The 20,834-nt window shown below is 42.6% G+C and overlaps 1 protein-coding gene across 2 annotated transcripts in view; it reads left to right on the forward strand.

Annotated features, from left to right (window-relative positions):
• Positions 1 to 19,663, forward strand: part of LOC110525151 (transmembrane and coiled-coil domain protein 3) — a 48,020-nt gene extending 28,357 nt beyond the window's left edge. The window contains exons 2-7 of one of the 2 annotated variants that reach the window (XM_021605103.2): positions 23 to 223; positions 12,637 to 12,744; positions 12,842 to 13,146; positions 13,393 to 13,836; positions 16,384 to 16,519; positions 16,857 to 19,663. In XM_021605103.2, coding sequence (XP_021460778.1) covers positions 23 to 223; positions 12,637 to 12,744; positions 12,842 to 13,146; positions 13,393 to 13,836; positions 16,384 to 16,519; positions 16,857 to 17,159 — 1,497 coding nt within the window. In that variant the 3' untranslated portion in view covers positions 17,160 to 19,663. The remainder of the gene's footprint in view (positions 1 to 22; positions 224 to 12,636; positions 12,745 to 12,841; positions 13,147 to 13,392; positions 13,837 to 16,383; positions 16,520 to 16,856) is intronic. The other variant, XM_021605109.2, reaches the window with a different exon arrangement.
• The last annotated feature ends 1,171 nt before the right edge of the window (positions 19,664 to 20,834 follow it).

Consider the following 20,834-nt stretch of genomic DNA (forward strand, 5'->3'; position numbering starts at 1 on the left):
GTTCTGTGGTTGTCTCGGGCAGGCGGAACGGAGCAGTGGCGAAGGGAACTCCCGGAACATTCCGGAGTCGATGCATCACGGCAGCTTGGAGAACAACCTCGATCTGGACCTGAGCGGCATCCCAGACTCCCAACGCTACCTCGACTCCTCCCACCGCAGCCTAGACTCCTCCTACCGCTCCCTGCCCCCCGGACTCAACAGCTTGCAGCAGAAGATCCTCAGGGTTAGTTGTTAATTGGTTATAAAGATATCCTAGAGTTTAGAGTGGTGGGCCAGCAACAGGGGGAGGGATGCTGGTTCAAATCCAAAGGCCGATTGGAATATCTTGTGGGGAGTGGGCCGCAAGAGGGTTCCTGGCATAAGTGTCCTAGATGCAATCCCTTGCCATTATACAACGTGTTTGTGTGCCTAGCAGGTTTGGCTAAAATAAAAATGCATTTCTGTGGACTGTAAGGAACATGGTAAAGAACAAGAAGGCCCGTTTATGCTCCCAATTAATGGTTTATTGACAACGTTTCGATCCAAAACAAATTTTCATCAGGTTTAACGGGTGCTCACTTCGCAAAATATACACATTACACCTCGTATGACCAGGCGTCTGCATGCTTCCCAGCCGAAACAGTTCGAAAGAGTTTGTGTATACATTATGACAACATTTTGTGACGTTTTTCTTCGTTTTGGACTTCTTCAGTAAGTGTTTTTTTGGCTGTTCGGGCACACACATTTTTTTCTCAGAGCAAGCCTTAAGTCGGTAGCTGAAGTCTACTACCCTTCGTCGATGACTGGTCAACAGTAGGGATTCTTCAATAAAGTCTTTGTTGTCATTCAACAAGATTTTTTCATTGAGAAATACTGCACCAAACATCTTAGTTAGATGTAAAATTGCGTAACTAAGATCACTTCGCCAATTTTTTATTATTTTTTAAATGACATTTCTTTAGTTGTCTTAGATTAATTGACTATTTTGAAGAAGTGTATACTGGCTACAAAATAGACAAACGGTATTATCAAAGATTTACATAACTAACCCAAATATACCACAGCCTGACACTGATCCGGTGCTCCAAGTCCTTTCCTACCGCTCCGTTAAAAATCACTCCACGCTCACAGGAAAAAAACTCCCGCTCCATTAATTAAAATCAAAATTGAATTAACACCCATCTTTTTTTGTGACTACCTGGACCTACAATTTTTTTTAGGTATTGAAACCAAACCATATGGATTTGAATGAAAAGTATTTGAATAAACATGAAAAGGTGAATGTAAGAAGCTAACATCATTTCAAATGGGCTACATTTCATATGAAACAGTACATAAACACTCTAAATAGGTCAGGAGCCAGACAGGGAGCATAAGGCTATATTATTTATATTATTTCAAGGCTATAGGCTATAGTACATTGTGAAAGATTTGCGAGTGCGACACAATAGGCTGGTAGGGACATAAAGAGCTCAACATTTAAACAACATTTCGTTGTATTAAATCATTATAGTCTATAAATTGCACATACTTGTAATTCAATTGTGACTTACTTATAATTAAATACAAATTAAAATGAAAAATGACACAGTTGAAGTCGAAAGTTTACATACACCTTAGCCAAATACATTTGAACTCCTTTTTTCACAATTCCTGACATTTCATCCTGGTAAAAATCCCCTGTCTTAGGTCAGTTAGGATTACCAATTTATTGTAAGAATGTGAAATGTCAGAATAATAGAAAAGAGAATGATTTATTTCAGCTTTTATTTCTTTCATCACATTCCCAGTGGGTCAGAAGTTTACATACACTCAATTAGTATTTGGTAGCATTGCCTTTAAATTATTTAACTTGGGTCAAACGTTTCGGGTGGCCTTCCACAAGCTTCCCACAATAAGTTGGGGGAATTTTGGCCCATTCCTCCTGACAGAGCTGGTGTAACTGAGTCAGGTTTGTAGGCCTCCTTGCTTGCACACGCTTTTTCAGTTCTACCCACATATTTTCTATAGGATTGAGGTCAGGGCTTTGTGATGGCCACTCCAATACCTTGACTTTGTTGTCCTTAAGCCATTTTGCCGCAACTTCAGAAGTATGCTTGAGGTCATTGTCCATTTGGAAGACCCATTTGCGACCAAGCTTTAACTTCCTGACTGATGTCTTGAGATGTTGCTTCAATATATCCACATCATTTTCCTCCCTCATGATGCCACCTATTTTGTGAAGTGCACCAGTCCCTGCTGCAGCAAAGCACCCACACAACATGAGGCTGCCACCCCCGTGCTTCACCTTTGGGATGGTGTTCTTCAGCTTGCAAGCCTCCCCTTTTTCCACCAAACATAATGATGGCCATTATGGCCAAATAGTTATATTTTTGTTTCATCAGACCAGAGGACATTTCTCCAAAAAGTACAATCTTTGTCCCCATGTGGAGTTGTAAACCATAGTCTGGCTTTTTTATGGTGGTTTTAGAGCAGTGGCTTCTTCCTTGCTGAGCGGCCTTTCAGGTTATGTCGATATTGGACTCGTTTTACTGTGGATATAGATACTTTTGTACCACTCGGTTTCCCTCCTTCAAAATGCATACAAAATGAATCCCAAACGTTACCAATAAACTTATCCAAACAAGTCAATCAACATTTATAATCAAACCTTAGGTACCCTAATACGCAAATAAACAATACAATTTAAGACAGAGAATCATTATTGTCTTTACCGGAGATAAACATTAAGAACGCGCTCTCTCGGCCATGCGCTTGGAAACACTACAGCCAAAATGGGAGCCACTTAGAAAAACTACAACTTCTCCCTAATTTTTGCCAAAAACCAGCTTGAAACTCTTTCTAAAGACTTGACATCTAGTGGAAGCCATAGGAACTGCAATCGGGGACAATTTTGCCCTATTATAAAAGTGCCAGGCATTGAATTCAGTGGTATGCTTTTATTTTATTTTATGGTTTGTCCTCGAGGTTTTGCCTGCCATTTCAGTTCGGTTATACTCACAGACATTATTTTAACGGTTTTAGAAACTTTAGTGTTTTCTATCCAAATCTACCAATTATATGCATATCCTAGCTTCTGGGCCTGAGTAGCAGGTAGTTTACTTTGGGCACGCTTTTCACCTGGACGTCAAAATACTGCCCCCCTATCCCAAAGAAGTTAAAGGCACAGTCAACATAGTGTATGTAAACTTCTGACACACTGGCATTGTGATACAGTGAATAATAAGTGAAATAATCTTCCTGTAAACAATTGTTGGAAAAATGACTTGTGTCATGCACAAAGTAGATGTCCTAACCGACTTGCCAAAACTATAGTTTGTTAACAAGACATTTGTGGAATGGTTGAAAAATGAGTTTTAATGACTCTAACCTAAGTGTATATAAACCTCCAACTTCAACTGTATTAAGTGCTTTTGAATTTGTTTTTAGAAAGACGAATTTGGCCAGTCTGTGGCTTCAGGCTCATACGATGGTGCCTGGAGAGCTGGCCAGCAGCAGAGAATATCCTCTCCGAACAGCCACTGGGCAGAGATGCAGAGTTGTTTTAACATGTTTCTTTCGGTAGGCCTGAAGGTTTTTAGGCAAAATAACCAAATCAAAACGGAACGTGGGAATACGCCAGGCCTATTGGGCCAAAAATCAATGATGGCCTATTGTGTAGATAATAGAACGAAAATGAATGAAACGTTTAAGAGATCAGATGTTTTGTTTATAAATACTTTGCTACAATGACAGACTTAGTTATCGACTCACCTCGTTCCTTTCTTTTAGCATGTGCGCGTAGTAAGTACACCATGATACTTTTGGGACACTACATCACCACACTCACTCTCTTGCTCTTGGTCCTCATCTTTGTAACTCACCTTGATTTAGCACCTGTGTGTTTTAATCAGTTTCTTTATGAAAATATTTAGCAAACTCCATGACAGTAGCTAAAGCAAGGGGCTATTAGCAGCACACAAGTAGCCTACAAATGCATGCTGGGGCAGGCATACCCTGAGCTTGTGAAGTGAGCGCTACTGGAGCGAAGTTGGAGTGGGCGAGAAGGCCGACGCTCCAGTCTTTGGGAATGTCTTTGGGAATGTCGCTCGATGCTCCAGTCAAATTGGGCACGCTCCGCTCACATACACTGAATGGGAGTAAATTAGTCATAGTGGACAGAACAACCAAGAGGTGGGCAGAGCCAAGCACGAGCTAGCAAGAGTCTATTGGCTCGTTCTAGCATGTATTTGCATATTTCCGTTAGCGAAGTCCTACTCTGAAGTGCACATGTGCAATATCTGAATTATCCTTTGCACTTCTTCTTAACAACACACTTTTTTGAAACCCACTCTGTTCATAACAGATTCTATTTTTGAAAACATAGAACTGTATTTAGATCAAATGTTTCACCGGATGCAGAACACAGGAGTAAAATCAGGACTCTTGATCAGAAAACGCCTGTGGTTGCGCATTTCATGGAGGCTCGTCACATCAGCTCTCTGCGATACATTGGTATCGAACATGTTAAGTCTCCTCTGAGGGGGGAGATACTGATAATCTATCACTGAGGAAATAATTGTATTGGACTCACAATTGATCCAACATGTCTCCTAAAGGTCTGAACCAAGAGTTTGATGTCAGACCATTTCTTACATGAATATGTTACGTTGATTTATTTAAAAAAAATATTTAAAAAATTGAAAATTACATTTACATAATTATTCAGACCCTTTACTCAGAACATTGTTGAAGCACCTTTAGTAGCGATTACAACCTTGAGTCTTTTGGGGTATGACGCTACAAGCTTGGCACACCTGCATTTGGGAGTTCCTCCCATTCTTCTCTGTAGATCCTCTCAAGCTCTGTCAGGTTGGATGGGGAGTGTCGCTGCACAGCTATTTTCAGGTCTCTCCAGAGATCAGTTTCAAGTCCAGGCTCTGGCTGGGCCACTCAAGGACAATCAGAGACTTGTCCCGAAGCTACTCCTGTGTTGTCTTAGCTATGTGCTTAGGGTCGTTGTCCTGTTGGAAGGTGAACCTTCACCCCAGTCTGGGGTCCTTATCCCTCTGGAGCAGGTTTTCATCAAGGATCTCTCTGTCCTTTGCTTCATTCATCTTTCCCTCGATCCTGACTAGTCTCTCAGTCATGCCACTGAAAAACATCCCCCACAGCATGATGCTGCCGCCACTAAATTTCCTTCAGATGTGACACTTGCCATCCAGGCCAAATAGTTAAATCTTGGTTTCATCCGAACAGAGAATCTTCTTTCTCATGGTCTGAGAGTCATTTCAGTGCCTTTTGGCAAACTCCAAGCGGGCTGTCATGTGCCTTTTACTGAGGAGTGGCTTGTGTCCGACCACTGTACCATATTGGTGGAGTGCTGCAGAGATGGTTGCCCTTCTGGAAGGTTGTCCCATGTCCACAGAGGATCTCTCGAGCTCTGTCAGAGTGACCATCGGTTTCTTGGTTCCCTTTTTTCTTGATTTATTTCACCTTTATTTAACCAGGTAGGCCAGTTGAGAACAAGCTCTCATTTACAACTGCGACCTGGCCAAGATAAAGAAAAGCAGTGCGACAAAAACAACAACACAGAGGTACACACAAACAAATGTAAAGTCAATAACACAATAGAAAAAAATGTACAGTTTGTACAAATGTTGACTATTAGGGAGGCAAGGCAATAAATAGGCCATAGAGGTGAAATAATTACAATGTAGCATTAGCACTGGAGTGATAAATGTGGAGATGATGATGTGCAAGTGGAGATACTGGGGTGCAAAAGATAAATATCAATATGGGGATGAGGTAGTTGGGTGTGCTATTTACAGATTTGCTGTGTACAGGTACAGCGGTAAGCTGCTCTGACAGCTGATGCTAAAAGTTAGATATAAGTCTCTAGCTTCAGTGATATTGGCAATTCATTCCAGTCATTGGCAGCAGAGAACTGGAAGGAAAGGCAGTCAAAGGAACTATTGGCTTTGGGGATGACCAGTGAAATATACCTGCTGGTGCGCATGCTACGGTGGATGTTGCTATGGTAACCAGTGAGCTGAGATAAGGCGGGGCTTTACCTAGCAAAGACTTATAGATGACCTGGAGCCAGTGGGTTTGGCAACTAATATGTAGCGAGGGCCAGCCAACGAGAGCGTACAGGTCGCAGTGGTGGGTAGTATTTGGGGCTTTGGTGACAAAACGGATGGCACTGTGATAGACTACATCCAGTTTGCTGAGTAGAGTGTTGGAGGCTATTTTGTTAATGACGTCGCTGAAGTCAAGGATCGGTAGGATAGTCAGTTTTACGAGGGTATGTTTGTCAGCATGAGTGAAGGAGGCTTTGTTGCGAACTAGGAAGCCGATTCCAGATTTAATTTTGGATTGGAGATGCTTAATGTGAGTCTGGAAGGAGAGTTTACAGTCTAACCAGACACCTAGGTATTTGGTGTTGTCCACATATTCTAAGTCAGAACCGCCCAGACTGGTGATGCTGGTCGGGCGGGCGGGTGCGGGCAGCAATCAATTGAAGAGCATGCATTTAGTTTTACATGCATTTAAAAGCAGTTGGAGGCCACGGAAGGAGTGTTGTATGGCATTGAAGCTTGTTTGGAGGTTTGTTAACATAGTGTCCAATGAAGGGCCAGATGTATACAGAATGGTGTCGTCTGCGTAGAGAAGGATCAGAGAATCACCAGCAGCACTAGTGATATCATTGATATATACAGAGAAAAGAGTCGGCCCGAGAATTGAACCCTGTGGCACCCCCATAGAGACTGCCAGAGGTCCGGACAACAGGCCCTCCGATTTGACACACTGAACTCTATCTGAGAAGTAGTTGGTGAACCAGGCAAGGCAGTCATTTGAGAAACCAGGGCTATTGAGTCTGCCAATAAGAATGCGGTGATTAACAGAGTCGAAGGCCTTGGCCAGGTCGATGAAGACAGCTGCACAGTACTGTCTTTTATCGATGGCGGTTATGATATCATTTAGGACCTTGAGCAGGGCTGAGGTGAATAATTTTAGAAAGAGAGGGTCCAGATTGTCTCGCCCAGCTGATTTGAAGGGATCCAGATTTTGCAGCCCTTTCAGAACATCAGCTCTCTGGATTTGGGTGAAGGAGAAGCAGGAGGGGCTTGGGCAAGTTGCTGCAGGGGGTGCTAAGCTGTTGGCCGGGGTATGGGTAGCTAGGTGGAAAGCATGGTCAGCTGTGGAAAAATGCTTATTGAAATGAGCGATTATCGTAGATTTATCGATGGTGACAGTGTTTCCTAGCCTCAGTGCAGTGGACAGCTGGGAGGAGGTGCTCTTTATTCTCCATGGACTTTATAGTGTCCCAAAACTTTTTGGAATTAGTGCTACAGGATACAAACTTCTGTTTGAAAAGGCTAGCCTTAGCTTTCCTAACTGACTGTGTATATTGGTTCCTGACTTCCCTGAAAAGTTGCATGTCTCGGGGGTTATTCGATGCTAATGCAGAACGCCACAGGATGTTTTTGTGCTAGTAAAGGGAAGTCAAGTCTGGGGTGAACCAAGGGCTATATCTGTCCCATTACGGACGCAGGCAATGAGGCAGTGATCGCTGAGATCCTGGTTGAAGACAGCAGCGGTGTATTTAGAGGGCAAGTTGGTCAGGATGATATCTAAGAGGGTGCCCATGGTAACAGATTTAGGGTTGTACCTGGTAGGTTCCTTGATAATTTGTGTGTGATTGAGGGCATCTAGCTTAAATTGTATGACGGCCGGGATGTTAAAACTTCATATGGCTGCAATCCCGTTAAAGGGAGCGATATGACAACATCCAGTGAAAGTACAGGGCGCCATATTCAAAAGAACAGAAATCTCATAATTAAAATTCCTCAAACATACATGTATTTTATATCGTTTTCAAGGTAGTCTTGTTGTTAATCCCACCACAGTGTCTGATTTCAAATAGGATTTATGGGGAAAGCACCACAACCGATTATGTTAGGTCACCAACAACTAAAATACACAGCCAATTTTACCAGCCAAAGAGAGAGAGAGAAAAGGCACAAATAGAGATAAAATGAATCACTAACCTCTGATAATCTTCATCAGATGACATTCATAGGACTTCATGTTACACAATACATGCATGTGTTGTTTGATAAAGTTCACATTTATATTTTAAAAAATAGGAGTTTACATTGGCGCGTTACATTCACTAGTTCCAAAAACATCCAGTGATTTTGCATAGCAACATCGATTCAACAGAAATACTCATCATAAATGTAGATGATAATACAAGTTCTACACATGGAATTATAGATATTACCTCTCCTTAATGCAACCGCTGTGTCAGATTTAAAGAAAAAAACGGAAAAAGAAACCCATGCAATAATCTGAGACGGCGCTCCGAAGTAAAAATCACCACAGCCGCAAGATGGCATCAACATAAACAAGAAATTACATGATAAATATTCCCTTACCTTTGATGATCTACATCAGAAAGCACTCCAGGAATCCCAGGTCCACAATAAATGTTTGTTTTGTTCGATAATATCCGTTATTTATGTCCAAATACCTTCGTTTGTTAGCGTGTTTGGTATACATATCCAAACGCTCATTCTGGTCAGCGTTACATCAGACAAAAACTTCAAAAAGTTATATTACAGGTTGAAGAAACATTTCAACCTAAGTACAGAATCAATCATTAGGATGTTTTTAACATATAGCTTCAATAAAGTTCCAACCGGAGTACTCCTTCTTGTCTTCATGGGTAATGGAACGCAAGTGGGTTCCATGAGGAATAAGCGTGATCAGAAAATGGCTGCTTGATAGACACCTGATACATTCTGCTCCCATTCACTCCCACAACACCATAGAAGTCTCATTAAAATGTATATTATTGGTTGACATCTAGTGGAACCCCTAGGCAGTGCAACATCATTGATATCTCAAGCGGATTTCATTGGGCTCTGGTGAATACATACAAAGCTCAGATTTCTTACTTTCTGTTTTGATTTCAACTCAGGAATTTGCCTGCCATATGAGTTCTGTTATACTCACAGACATCATTCAAACAGTTTTAGAAGCTTTAGAGTGTTTTCTATCCAATACTAATAATAATATGCATATATTAGCAACTGAGACTGAGCAGCAGGTTGTTTACTTTAGGCACCTTATTCATCCAAGCTACTCAATACTGCCCCCCAGCCATAAGAAGTTAAGCATATCCCAGTTTAGGTCACCTAACAGTACGAACTCTGAAGATAGATGGGGGGCAATCAGTTCACATATGGTGACCAGGGCATAGCTCTCTGACCAAGGCCCTTCTCCCCCTATTGCTCAGTTTCAGAAGAAAGGTCCTTTTTTCTGGCCATTTTGAGCCTGTAATCGAACCCACAAATGCTGATGCTCTAGATCATGGGTGTCAAACTCTGGCCCGTGGGCCAAATTTGGCCCGCGGGGTAATTATATTTGGCCCGCGAGACAATACCAAATTACTACTAGAGCTGGCCCGCCGGTATTATACAGCGCATTCACCACTAATACTACGAATCCCATAATGCTCTGCTGTTTTCACGCGCCAATCAGGACAGGACCCAGAAACGCTCTCTCCTCTGTGACAGTAGTCATAGCAACATAGACGCTACAACTGTCAGCGAGCTAACCCTGCCCAAAAATGGCGAAAAGAAAGGCAGAAAACAGGACCTTTCTGGACAAGTGGGAGGCAGAATATCTGTTTACATATGTAAAAGACAAACCTGTTTGTCTTGTTTGTGGAGTCAACGTGGCTGTAAGTAAGGAGTACAACATTAGACACTATGAAACAAAACACCATGACAAATACAAGGACCTGGACATGACTCAAAGGAGCCAGAAAGTAGAGGAGATGAAAAGAAGTTTGGTTTCACAACAGAATATGTTTAAAAAAGCCACATCACAAAGCGAGGCTGCTGTAAAGGCTAGTTATATAGTGGCAGCAGAGATCGCAAAATCAGACCCGGCCCTTTAATGAGGGAGAGTTCATGAAAAAGTGCATGATGAAGGTTTGTGACCTCGTATGCCCAGAGAAAAAACAAGCATTTTCAAACGTGAGCCTGAGCAGGAACACAGTAGCTGTTCGCACATGTGATCTTGCCACCAATCTGTATGACCAGCTGATGGAAAAGGGAAAAGATTTTGTTGCGTTCTCCCTCGCTGTGGATGAGAGCTGCGACGCATCTGATACTGCTCAGCTGTCAGTCTTCATCCGTGGAGTGGACTCAAATCTGTGTGTTACGGAGGAGCTATTAGGATTTAAATCAATGCATGGCACAACCACAGGAAAGGAAATCTTTGAGGAGGTTTCCAAATGTGTAACTGAAATAAAGCTGCCGTGGGATAAACTCGTTGGATTAACGACAGATGGTGCGCCAGCGATGTGCGGTAAAAAGAGTGGACTGGTGGGCATGGTTCGGGAGAAGATGCGGGAAGAGAACTGTGCAGGTGAGCTAACTGTTTACCACTGCATCATACATCAGGAAGCACTGTGTGCCAAAGCCCTAAAGATGGAACATGTTATGACCACAGTAACACAGGTAGTTAACTTTATAAGAGCCAAAGGTCTAAATCACCGCCAGTTTAAATCTTTTCTGGAGTAGTGTGGTTCGGAATACGCAGACGTGCCGTATCACACAGAGGTGAGATGGCTAAGCAGAGGAAAAGTACTGAACAGATGTTTCGAGCTGCGTGAGGAAATATGTCAATTCCTGGAAACCAAAGGGAAGGATACAGCAGAGCTCCGGGAGCAAAAGTTCCTGTGTGAGCTGGCCTTTCTCTGTGACATCTCGAGCCATCTCGATGCGCTCAACCTGCAGCTTCAGGGGCGGGGGCGCATCATCACAGACATGTACGCTGCAGTGAGGGCCTTCAAAACTAAACTGTGCCTGTGGGAGAATCAGATGCTGCAAGGAAACCCTTGCCATTTTCCCTGCTGCCAATCCTTAAAAGCGCAGATCTCTACCGCCGTGTTCCCATGCGCACAGTTTGCTGAAAAACCGCTGAGTTTAGCCGCCGATTTGCCGACTTCGATGCCCAGAAATGCAAGTTTGAACTGCTTAGTAATCCCTTCGCAGTTGATGTGGAAAATGCACCAACCAACATCCAAATGGAGCTGATTGAACTCCAGTGCAACGACACGCTGAAGTCAAAGTATGATGCTGTGGGCGCCGCACAGTTTCCACGGTTCATCCCTGACACAATGCCTCAGCTCCGCACCCAAGCTGCTCAGATGCTCTCCATGTTCGGCAGCACTTATCTATGCGAGCAACTTTTCTCCTCGATGAAGATGACCAAAACAACTCACAGGAGACGTCTGACTGATGAACATCTTCGCTCGATACTGAGGATTTCTTCAGCTCAGAGCTTGAGCCCAGACATTGATGAACTAGCATCCAAGAAGAGATGCCAGGTATCTGGCTTGGGCACATCAGATTAGACCAGTGTGCAATAATTAACGTTTTCTTTATGCACTTTTTCTTGCTACAAGGCATGGGCTTGAATGTTTGATTGATTTATTATCATTTTATTTGTAAAATTATTAGCCAGTGGAAAAAGTTTATTTTGGTATTTAAATCAGAAGGCTGCAAATAGAAAAGAGGCATACAATTTTTATTTAAATTTTATTTATTTAATAAATGAATGCCATTGATGTGTTTTTTCATTTGAAATTCGATTTTGCATGTCTCCACTATTAAATTATATATTGTATGGTAATAAGCGATGCTTGTTCCATATTCAATGTTAAAGCAAAACTTGTTTGGGTCCATATTAAAAGGTTAATTTGTTCAATGTTGGCCCGTGACTTTGTTCAGGTTTTACATTTTGGCCCACTGGGTATTTGAGTTTGACACCCCTGCTCTAGATGCTCAACTAGTCTAAAGACTAGTCTTACTTCTTTAATCAGCACAACCGTTTTCAGCTGTGCTAACATAATTGCAAAAGGGTTTTCTAATGATCAGTGCCAATTGGATCACAGGAGTGATGTTTGCTGATAATGGGCCTCTGTACGCCTATGTAGATATTCAATTTTTTAAGAATCAGCCATTTCCAGCTACAATAGTCATTTACAACATTAAGAATGTTGTCACTGTATTTCTGATCAATTTGATGATATTTTAATGGACAAAAAATGTGCTTTTCTTTCAAAAACAAGGACATTTATAAGTGGCCACAAACTTTTGAACGGTAGTTTATGTCAATAAGCCATTTCATTTTTCATTAGTAAAATTTTCAAAAAGCCTGTTTTTTCTTTGTCATTATGGAGTATTATGTATAGTTTGTTGAGGGAAAAATACATTGAATACATTTTAGAATAATGCTGCAACATAACAAAATGATCAATGGGTCTGAATACTTTCCGAATGCACTGTATGTACCTCTGTGATTAATTATGATTGACTATGCGCAAAAGTGAATTGAATTGTTTCCACACCCGCCATGTATGAAATGTGTATATTTTGAGATGTGAGCGCTGTCTGTTTGACCTGATGAATATCCATTTGGAATGGAAATGTTGTCAATAAAGCGTTAAACAGCATTAAACAGTGTGCAGGACTTCCTGTTCTTTACATGTATTCCTCATTAGCCCAGCACCTACGTTTTTAAAGATGTGCGTATGACCACAAACTTTTCTGTAAGGAACATGGACCAAAAAGTATCCTTCTTCTCCTTCCCAAGGTGACAGAGCAACTGAAGATTGAGACGGAGTCACGAGACGACAATGTGATAGAGTACCTGAAACTGGTGAACAGTGTCGACAAGCAGCAGGTGTTTACCTTTTTAACGGTTGTACTTTCTTTTCTTTCTTGCACTCGCACTCACACTTGTATTTTATTACAAGAATAGAATCTGATTGCTAAATGTCCCCCTTATGTTGATGCAGGTGGGGCGCATCAAGCATGTGTTTGAGAAGAAGAACCAGAAGTCAGCTCACAGCATTGCCCACATGCAGAAAAAGCTTGAGCAGTATCATAAGAAGATGAAGGACAGCAGCGAGAAGGACACCAGCTCCCAACACCACAGCATCTCTAAAGAGAGCTCAAAGGACATGCTAAGCCACACCATGAGCAACGTGAGCAGTGGTAGTGGACGACACCCACTGGACAAGATCAAGACAGTAGGGCCTGGCGTCTCGCTCTCGCCACCTTTCTTTTTCAGCAAGCCCCGGGACTTTGCCAACCTCATCAGGTACTGATGCAGTGTTCCATGCTGACCATGTGCTCTAACCTCTGTCGGTGTGCGTGTGTGTGTGTACACAGTGGATAACCCAGAAGGGTTGATTTTGGGTCTCAGACAGAAGAAGCAGCTGGTCTTATCGCACACCCTCAGTGGTTGCAGTGGATATGGATTCATCAGGCCACCATAGGACACAGATTTGTTCATCTACGACGATAGATAATAAAAGTTAATCTTCTTTTTTCTCTTTTTCTTCAGGAACAAGTTTGGCAGTGCCGACAACATCGCTCACCTGAAGACCTACCTCGACACGCCCTCTCCCTTCCACTCTGAAGGAACTGGGCGGGCCTTGAGTGGGAGCGCCACCTTAGTGAGTGGGAAGACCCCTGCCGCCACGCCCACGCCCAAGTACACAAGCGATGACGAGTGTTCCTCGGGCACGTCCCTGTCGGCGGACAGCAACGGGAACACAATGGCTCTGGGCGTTGGCCTGGGTCTAGAAGTGGGTGTCGGGGCAGTGATGACACCAGGGCAGATCCTGGAGTCTGGGGACAGCCAGGAGAGGCTGGGCCTGACCACGGAGGAGGTTAGGGAGATCAGGGAGGCCCAGGGGCAGCTGGAGGAGGACATGGAGGGATTCAAGACCCAGTTCAAGAAAGACCACAGCTTCATCACCCAAACGCTGCAAGAGGAGAGATACAGGTCAGGTCACAGTTATATACACTATACAGTGCATTCGGAAAGTATTCAGGCCCCATGGCTGTTTTCACATTTTGTTACGTTAAAGCCTTATTTTAAAATTGATTAAATCATTTTTCCCTCATCAATCTACACACAATAACTTATAACGACAAAACAAAAACAGTTTTTTAGACATTTTTGGCAATGTATTAAAAATAAACAGAAAAACCTTATTTACATAAGTATTCAGACCCTTTGCTATGAGACTCTAAATTAAGCTCAGGTGCATCCTGTTTCCATTGATCGTCCTTGAGATATTGCTGCAACTTGATTGTCCACCTGTGGTAAATTCAATTGATTGGACATGATTTGGGAAGGCACACACCTGTCTCTATAAGGTCCCACAGTTGACAGTGCATGTCAGAGAAAAAAGCAAGCCATGAGGTCAAAGGAATTGTCCGTAGAGCTCTGAGACAGGATTGTGTCGAGGCATAGATCTGGGGAAGGGTACCAAAAAATGTCAGCAGCATTGAAGGTCCCCAAGAACACAGTGGCCTCCATCATTCTTAAATGGAAGAAGTTTGGAACCACCATGGCTCTTCCTAGAGCTGGCCACCCTGCCAAACTGCACAATCAGGGTAGAAGGGCCTTGGTCAGGGAGGTGGCCAAGAACCCCATGGTCACTCTGACAGAGCTCTAGAGTTCCTCTGTGGAGATTAGAGGACCTTCCAGAAGGACCACCATCTCTGCAGCACTCCACCAATCAGGCCTTTATGGTAAAGCGGCCAGACGGAAGCCACTCATGAGTACAATGCACATGTCAGCCCACATGGAGTTTGCCAAAGGCACCTAAAGGACTCTGGCCATGAGAAACAAGATTCTCTGGTCTGATGAAACCAAGATTGAAATATTTGGCATGAATGCCAAGCGTCACGTCTGAAGGAAACCTGGCACCTCCCTACGGTGAAGCCTGTTGGTAGCAGCATTATGCTGTGGGGATGTTTTTCAGCGGTAGGGACTGGGAGACTATTCAGAATCGAGGGAAAGATGAATGGAGCAAAGTACAGAGAGATCCTTGATTGAAAACTTGCTCCAGAGCACTCAGGACCTCAGACTGGGGCAAAGGTTCAGCGGATCTTGAGAGGATCTACGGAGAAGATTAGGAGAAACTCCCCAAATACAGGTGTGCCAAGCTTATTAGCGTCATACCCTAGAAGACTTGAGGTTGTAATCGCTGACAACGGTGCTTCAACAAGTACTGAGTCTGAATAATTATGTACAGTTGAAGTCGGAAGTTTACATACACTTATGCTGTAGTCATTAAAACTCATTTTTCAACCACTCCACAAATGTCTTGTTAACAAACTATAGTTTTGGCAAGTCCGTTAAGACATCTACTTTGTGCATGACACAAGTAATTTTTCCAACAATTGTTTACAGACAGATTATTTCACTTATAATTCACTGTATCACAATTCCAGGAGGTCAGAAGTTTACATACACTAAGTTGACTGTGCCTTTAAACAGCTTGGAAAATTCCAGAAAATTATGTCATGGCTTTAGAAGCTTCTGATAGGCTGATTGACATAATTTGAGTCAATTGAAGGTGTACCTGTGGATGTATTTCAAGGCCTACCTTCAAACTCAGTGCCTCTTTGCTTGACATCATGGGAAAATCAAAATAAATTAAACCTCCACAAGTCTGGTTCATCCTTGGGAGTAATTTCCAAATGCCTGAAGGTACCACGTTCATCTGTACAAACAATAGTATGCAAGTATAAACACCATGGGACCATGCAGCCGTCATACCGCTCAGGAAGGAGATGCGTTCGGTCTCCTAGAGATGAACGTACTTTGGTGCGAAAAGTGCAAATCAATCCCAGAACAACAGCAAAGGACCTTGTGAAGATGCTGGAGGAAACGGGTACAAATGTATCTATATCCACAGTAAAACGCGTCCTATATCGACATAACCTGGTTTGCAATTACACATAGGGACAAAGATCGTACTTCATGGAGAAATGTCCTCTGGTCTGATTAATCAAAAATGGAACTGTTTGGTCATAATGACCATTGTTATGTTTGGTGGAAAAAGGGGGATGCTTGCAAGCCGAAGAACACCATCCCAACCATTACGCACGGGGGTGGCAGCATCATGTTGTGGGGGTGCTTTGCTGCATGAGGGACTGGTGCACTTCACAAAATAGATGGCAACATGAGGCCACATGAGGCCATATCCACAAAATTATGTGGATATATTGAAGCAACATCTCAAGACATCAGTAAAGAAAGTTAAAGCTTGGTCGCAAATGCCTCTTCCACATGGACAATGACCCCAAGCATACTTCCAAAGTTGTGGCAAAATTACCCACTGGGAATTTGATGAAAGAAAGAAACGCAGAAATAAATCCCTCTCTCTACTATAATTCTGACATATCACATTCTTAAAATAAAGTGGTGATCCTAACTGATCTAAGACTGGGATTTACCAATTTTAGTGTTTATGTAATTCTATTTCCTGGTAGGTATGACCAATCACAGTGTATATATAATTGTATTTCCTGGTAGGTGTGAGCGGTTGGAGGACCAGCTGAATGATCTGACTGAGCTCCACCAGGCCGAGACAGCCGACCTGAAACAGGAGCTGGCCAGCATTGAGGAGAGAGTGGCCTACCAAGCCTACGAGAGGGCTAGAGACATACAGGTACTGTACACACACACTGGTGCATTGCTACTGTCGTCAGCACAATGACAGCAGCTAGCTGTTCCCATAGACTTCCAGTCATAGAGCCAATGACTATCAATTGAAAGATTTTTATTTATTTTTTATTACATATTTTTTGCAGTTTCCCTTATAAATTAATATAGGGGAAACACTGCACACAATCTAGATTACTCTCTAAACTGCTTTTATTTGAAACAAATCCCATTGCTTCTATGTTGAAATTGAATTCTGAACCCAAAGGCGACGTTTTCTAGACAGGGTTTATAGACCACGTTCTTCCCTCCCTCTCTCTCCCCCTCTCTCTCCCCCTCTACAGGAGGCCCTAGAGTCATGCCAGACGCGGGTCTCTAAACTAGAGCTCCAGCAGCAGCAGCAACAAACCGTACAGCTTGAGTCCCGTGATGCCAGGGTGCTTCTGGGTAAAAGTATCAACATCATGCTCGCCATCGTCACCGTGATCCTTGTATGCGTCTCCACGGCCGCCAAGTTCGCGGCACCCCTACTGCGGAGCCGTCGCCACGTGATGGGCACCTTCCTGGGCATGTGTTTGTTGGCGCTGTTCTGGAGGAACTGGGAGAATCTACAGTGTGCTGTGGAGAGGGTCCTGGTGCCAGCCTGAGGGGGGACAATAGTCTAATGCTGTCCATGTCACTCACTGCAACAAATGATCTACGGACTGATCTCAGAACTCCAACAAAACAGCCTATTGATGTAGTAAAATGCAGAAGGTGCATAATGCAAAAGAAGTCCGCTGGGGGGAAATGGAGCTAGCAAAGCATGGTCACTGACTGGTTAATCGCATCACCTAGAATAACACTGAATATCAAGACATTGTGGGGTGAATGAACACACAATAACTGACATAACAACAGAAACGACAACCACACCACTTGAGAATGTTGTAATCCTTGATCAATGCTGTTTCTTGCAATTGTAAGGTTTAATCAATGCTCCCAGAAACAAGTCTTGCCGTGTTAAGTCCATCATGAGAGACTTCAACATATAGGTTCTCCATTGGTCAGAAGAGGGGATGCTGTCCAGAACACACTACAACAAATAATTTCCAGACAGTCAGATCACGTGCATAGTGCAGAAGAATTGCGATAGAGCAAGCATGATTGGGGAAAGATAGGAGCTGGGTAAAGCATGGTTACTAACTGACTGACTGTTCATTATACAGTATATTGCTGGATCACAATCTCCAACGCCATCAATACACACACGCACACACACAACTCAGCCTTGATGGGCGGCCCTGCCAACATTTTACCACAGAGACTACAGTCCACAATACAGGAGTCAGGGAGGTGGACATCTTGTTTAGATCTTGTATGTCTTAAGGCTTATGTCTTACAGCCAATCTTCATTCCTTCTTTATTACCTTGCCTGCAGTCAGAGGTTTGTCAGCATTCTTTTACAACTGCTGTTGACTTGGTTAGTTTACTTCTTTTATTGGATACATTTTAAAAGTGAAATATGTTTGATTGCTTCTTTTTTTTAACAGCCACTTGTTTGTTTTTAGGAAAGGATGTTCTCTGTTTCCCTCTAGATGGAGAAATGACGGGATGCTGTCTGAAGGTTTGGGGGATGTAAAAAAAAAGAATCCGATTTTTTTTCTTCTCCATATAGAAACGTATACATACGAACAACAAATGACAGACACAGCCAAACAATGACTACATCTCATCTGCCCAGAAACAGCATGCTCACACCCCCATCCCTAGTGCCTGCATTATTGTTTGCCACTTAAATTGTATCAATTTGTTTTTCTCAGTCGCCCCTACTATTTCCATATTTAAATAATACCGAATGCCAATAGTTATAATTAATAGATAGAGAAAGTATTTCTCAGAGAGGAGGAGGGACTGATAAGGTTGATTTGGCCAATTGATTGATGTTTGTTGACCTTCAAGAGGAAGTAGTGGACTCTTTGTAACACTGTCATATGAGGCTTTGGGTTCTTTTACTGTTCCTCTGAAACACTTTTTCTGTTCCAATGGGTGATAGGCTAGCTAGCTACTCTAGTCCAATGAGAAGCAACTGAGCATTGAGCAGCCTTACATATACTCCACAGTGGATAGAGATAAGCACTAAAAGGAGTATATTTGGGGGTCTGGGGGGTCGACTAGCACAAGGACTAGTATCTGTATGTGGACTTAACATGACAGATACAGACCATATCTAATGTTTGTTTGTTGTAATAACATTTCCTCTAATTTGTTTGTTTGTATTGACCTAGTCACGCACAGACAGGGTTGTTGTTATTTACCTGCTGCTGACTGTATGTACAGTATGAGATTTGGGTAATACTTTATTTTACAGCACAGTTTAAGATGGTTCTAGTGTTGCAATACTCGGGTAACTTTCCCAAAATGTCCATGTTTTCCATAAATCCTGTTTTATTAGGATTCCCAATTCTCTGCTTATTCCCATTTTTATTCCAGGAATCTTCCAACTGTGAATTTGGGGAAAGTTACCGGAATTTTAGCAATTATTACGTAATTACCGTTTTAACATTTTAATTTCTAACTATAGTACCTGCTAAACAGGGGGTACAGAGATGATTTATGTTCCTCTGTTTTGATACACCGGAAGAATTTACCTGAACATGGATTAGATTTATTACAGTCTCTTATTCATCTACAGTGAACATGGATTAGATTCATTACAGTCTCTTATTCATCTACAGTGAACATGGATTTGATTCATTACAGACTCTTATTCATCTTCAGTGAACATGGATTTGATTCATTACAGACTCTTATTCATCTTCAGTGAACATGGATTAGATTCATTACAGTCTCTTATTCATCTTCAGTGAACATGGATTAGATTCATTACAGTCTCTTATTCATCTTCACTGCACAATAATATGATTTACCTGCTCTCATACATTATGTGCCTTCTTGTATGCGACAATTCTGTTAAAATTAAACAAAAAAAATGTAGTCAACAAACCACTCCATGATATTTGAGTGAGTGGGATATTTTGTGCTTGCCTGTCAGATATTTGCCTATGATTAAAAAAAAAAATTTAAGTCAGGAATACCACCTTAGTGGTATGGATGACAGTAACGGTCAAAATAATGAATAAACTAATGAAATAAAGTAATTATTAGTTCATTCATGTCTGAGGTTTCTCCATTGATAAAGTTGAGCTGTCAACTGTCCAGGTCTGTTCTATAACCACAAGGGGGTGTAAGTGCTTCAACAAAAATCCTGATGAATAGTTACCTGAACAGTGCAACAGCAGCCTCGACTGGCCATGATATATCATGACATGATTCCTCTACTAAGCTCTCTCCCGTCTAGTTTCCGTCTAACACTGCAGTGAATCAAGGTCTGTCTGTCTGTGGATCGATTCCAGTGAAACTATGGCAAAAATGACCCCTCTTTCTCTGTGTGTGTGTTGTCTCCAACAGGGCGGCCACCCATGGGTTTCTAGGGTAGTGTTGATGTTCACAGAAAGAGATGCTGCTTAGCCTGGCGGGGGGGGGGGGGGGGGGGGGGGGAGTAAGAAAACAGATTTCCTCTGCATGTCAGGAATACGTGCAGAGAGAGAGAGAAGGAATGAGGATGGTACATAGATGCATAGAGATAAAAAATTATGTGTACAGTGTTCTAACTCTAGATAGATAGCAGTATCAAAAAAGTAAAATATGAAAATAAGATACTGTAGCTAGCTTTATCTGACTGTGTGGATCACTGGTACCCATGTAATAGCTCTATCTAGCTGTGTGAGGTATGGGAGCCATAGACTGGGAGGTTGGAGATTAAAACAGCCAGCCACACACTCTCAGTTTGTGTGTGTTGTGTGGGTGGACTAGCTCTGGTTGGCTTTGTGGAACAGCGAAGGCCTCTAGGGGAAAACACAAGCATCTCAGATGTGTATGACACAGAGAGCATGGATATGACTACGAGCTACACACACGCTCTGGGACACAGGGATTAAGAGATGTAGTAGTGGGTATAAATGGAGGCCAATCATTTCTCAATTCTCTCCAATCTGTTTTCTGTAAAGCTGTGTTTATTATGCACATAAAGAGAGAGAGCAAGAGAGAGAGAGCGAGAGAGAGCTGTCTGGATGTAACCTCATCGTTGAGTGTTTTCCATTCATTACTTCCCAGCTGTGTGTGTGTGTGTGTGTGTGTGTGTGTGTGTGTGTGTGTGTGTGTGTGTGTGTGTGTGTGTGTGTGTGTGTGTGTGTGTGTGTGTGTGTGTGTGTGTGTGTGTGTGTGTGTGTGGCTGGCTGCAGCCTATTAACTTGGCTCTGCTTCATAATGAGCTAGTAATT

Source organism: Oncorhynchus mykiss, chromosome 1, assembly GCF_013265735.2.
Source record: "Oncorhynchus mykiss isolate Arlee chromosome 1, USDA_OmykA_1.1, whole genome shotgun sequence".
NCBI lineage: Eukaryota > Metazoa > Chordata > Actinopteri > Salmoniformes > Salmonidae > Oncorhynchus > Oncorhynchus mykiss.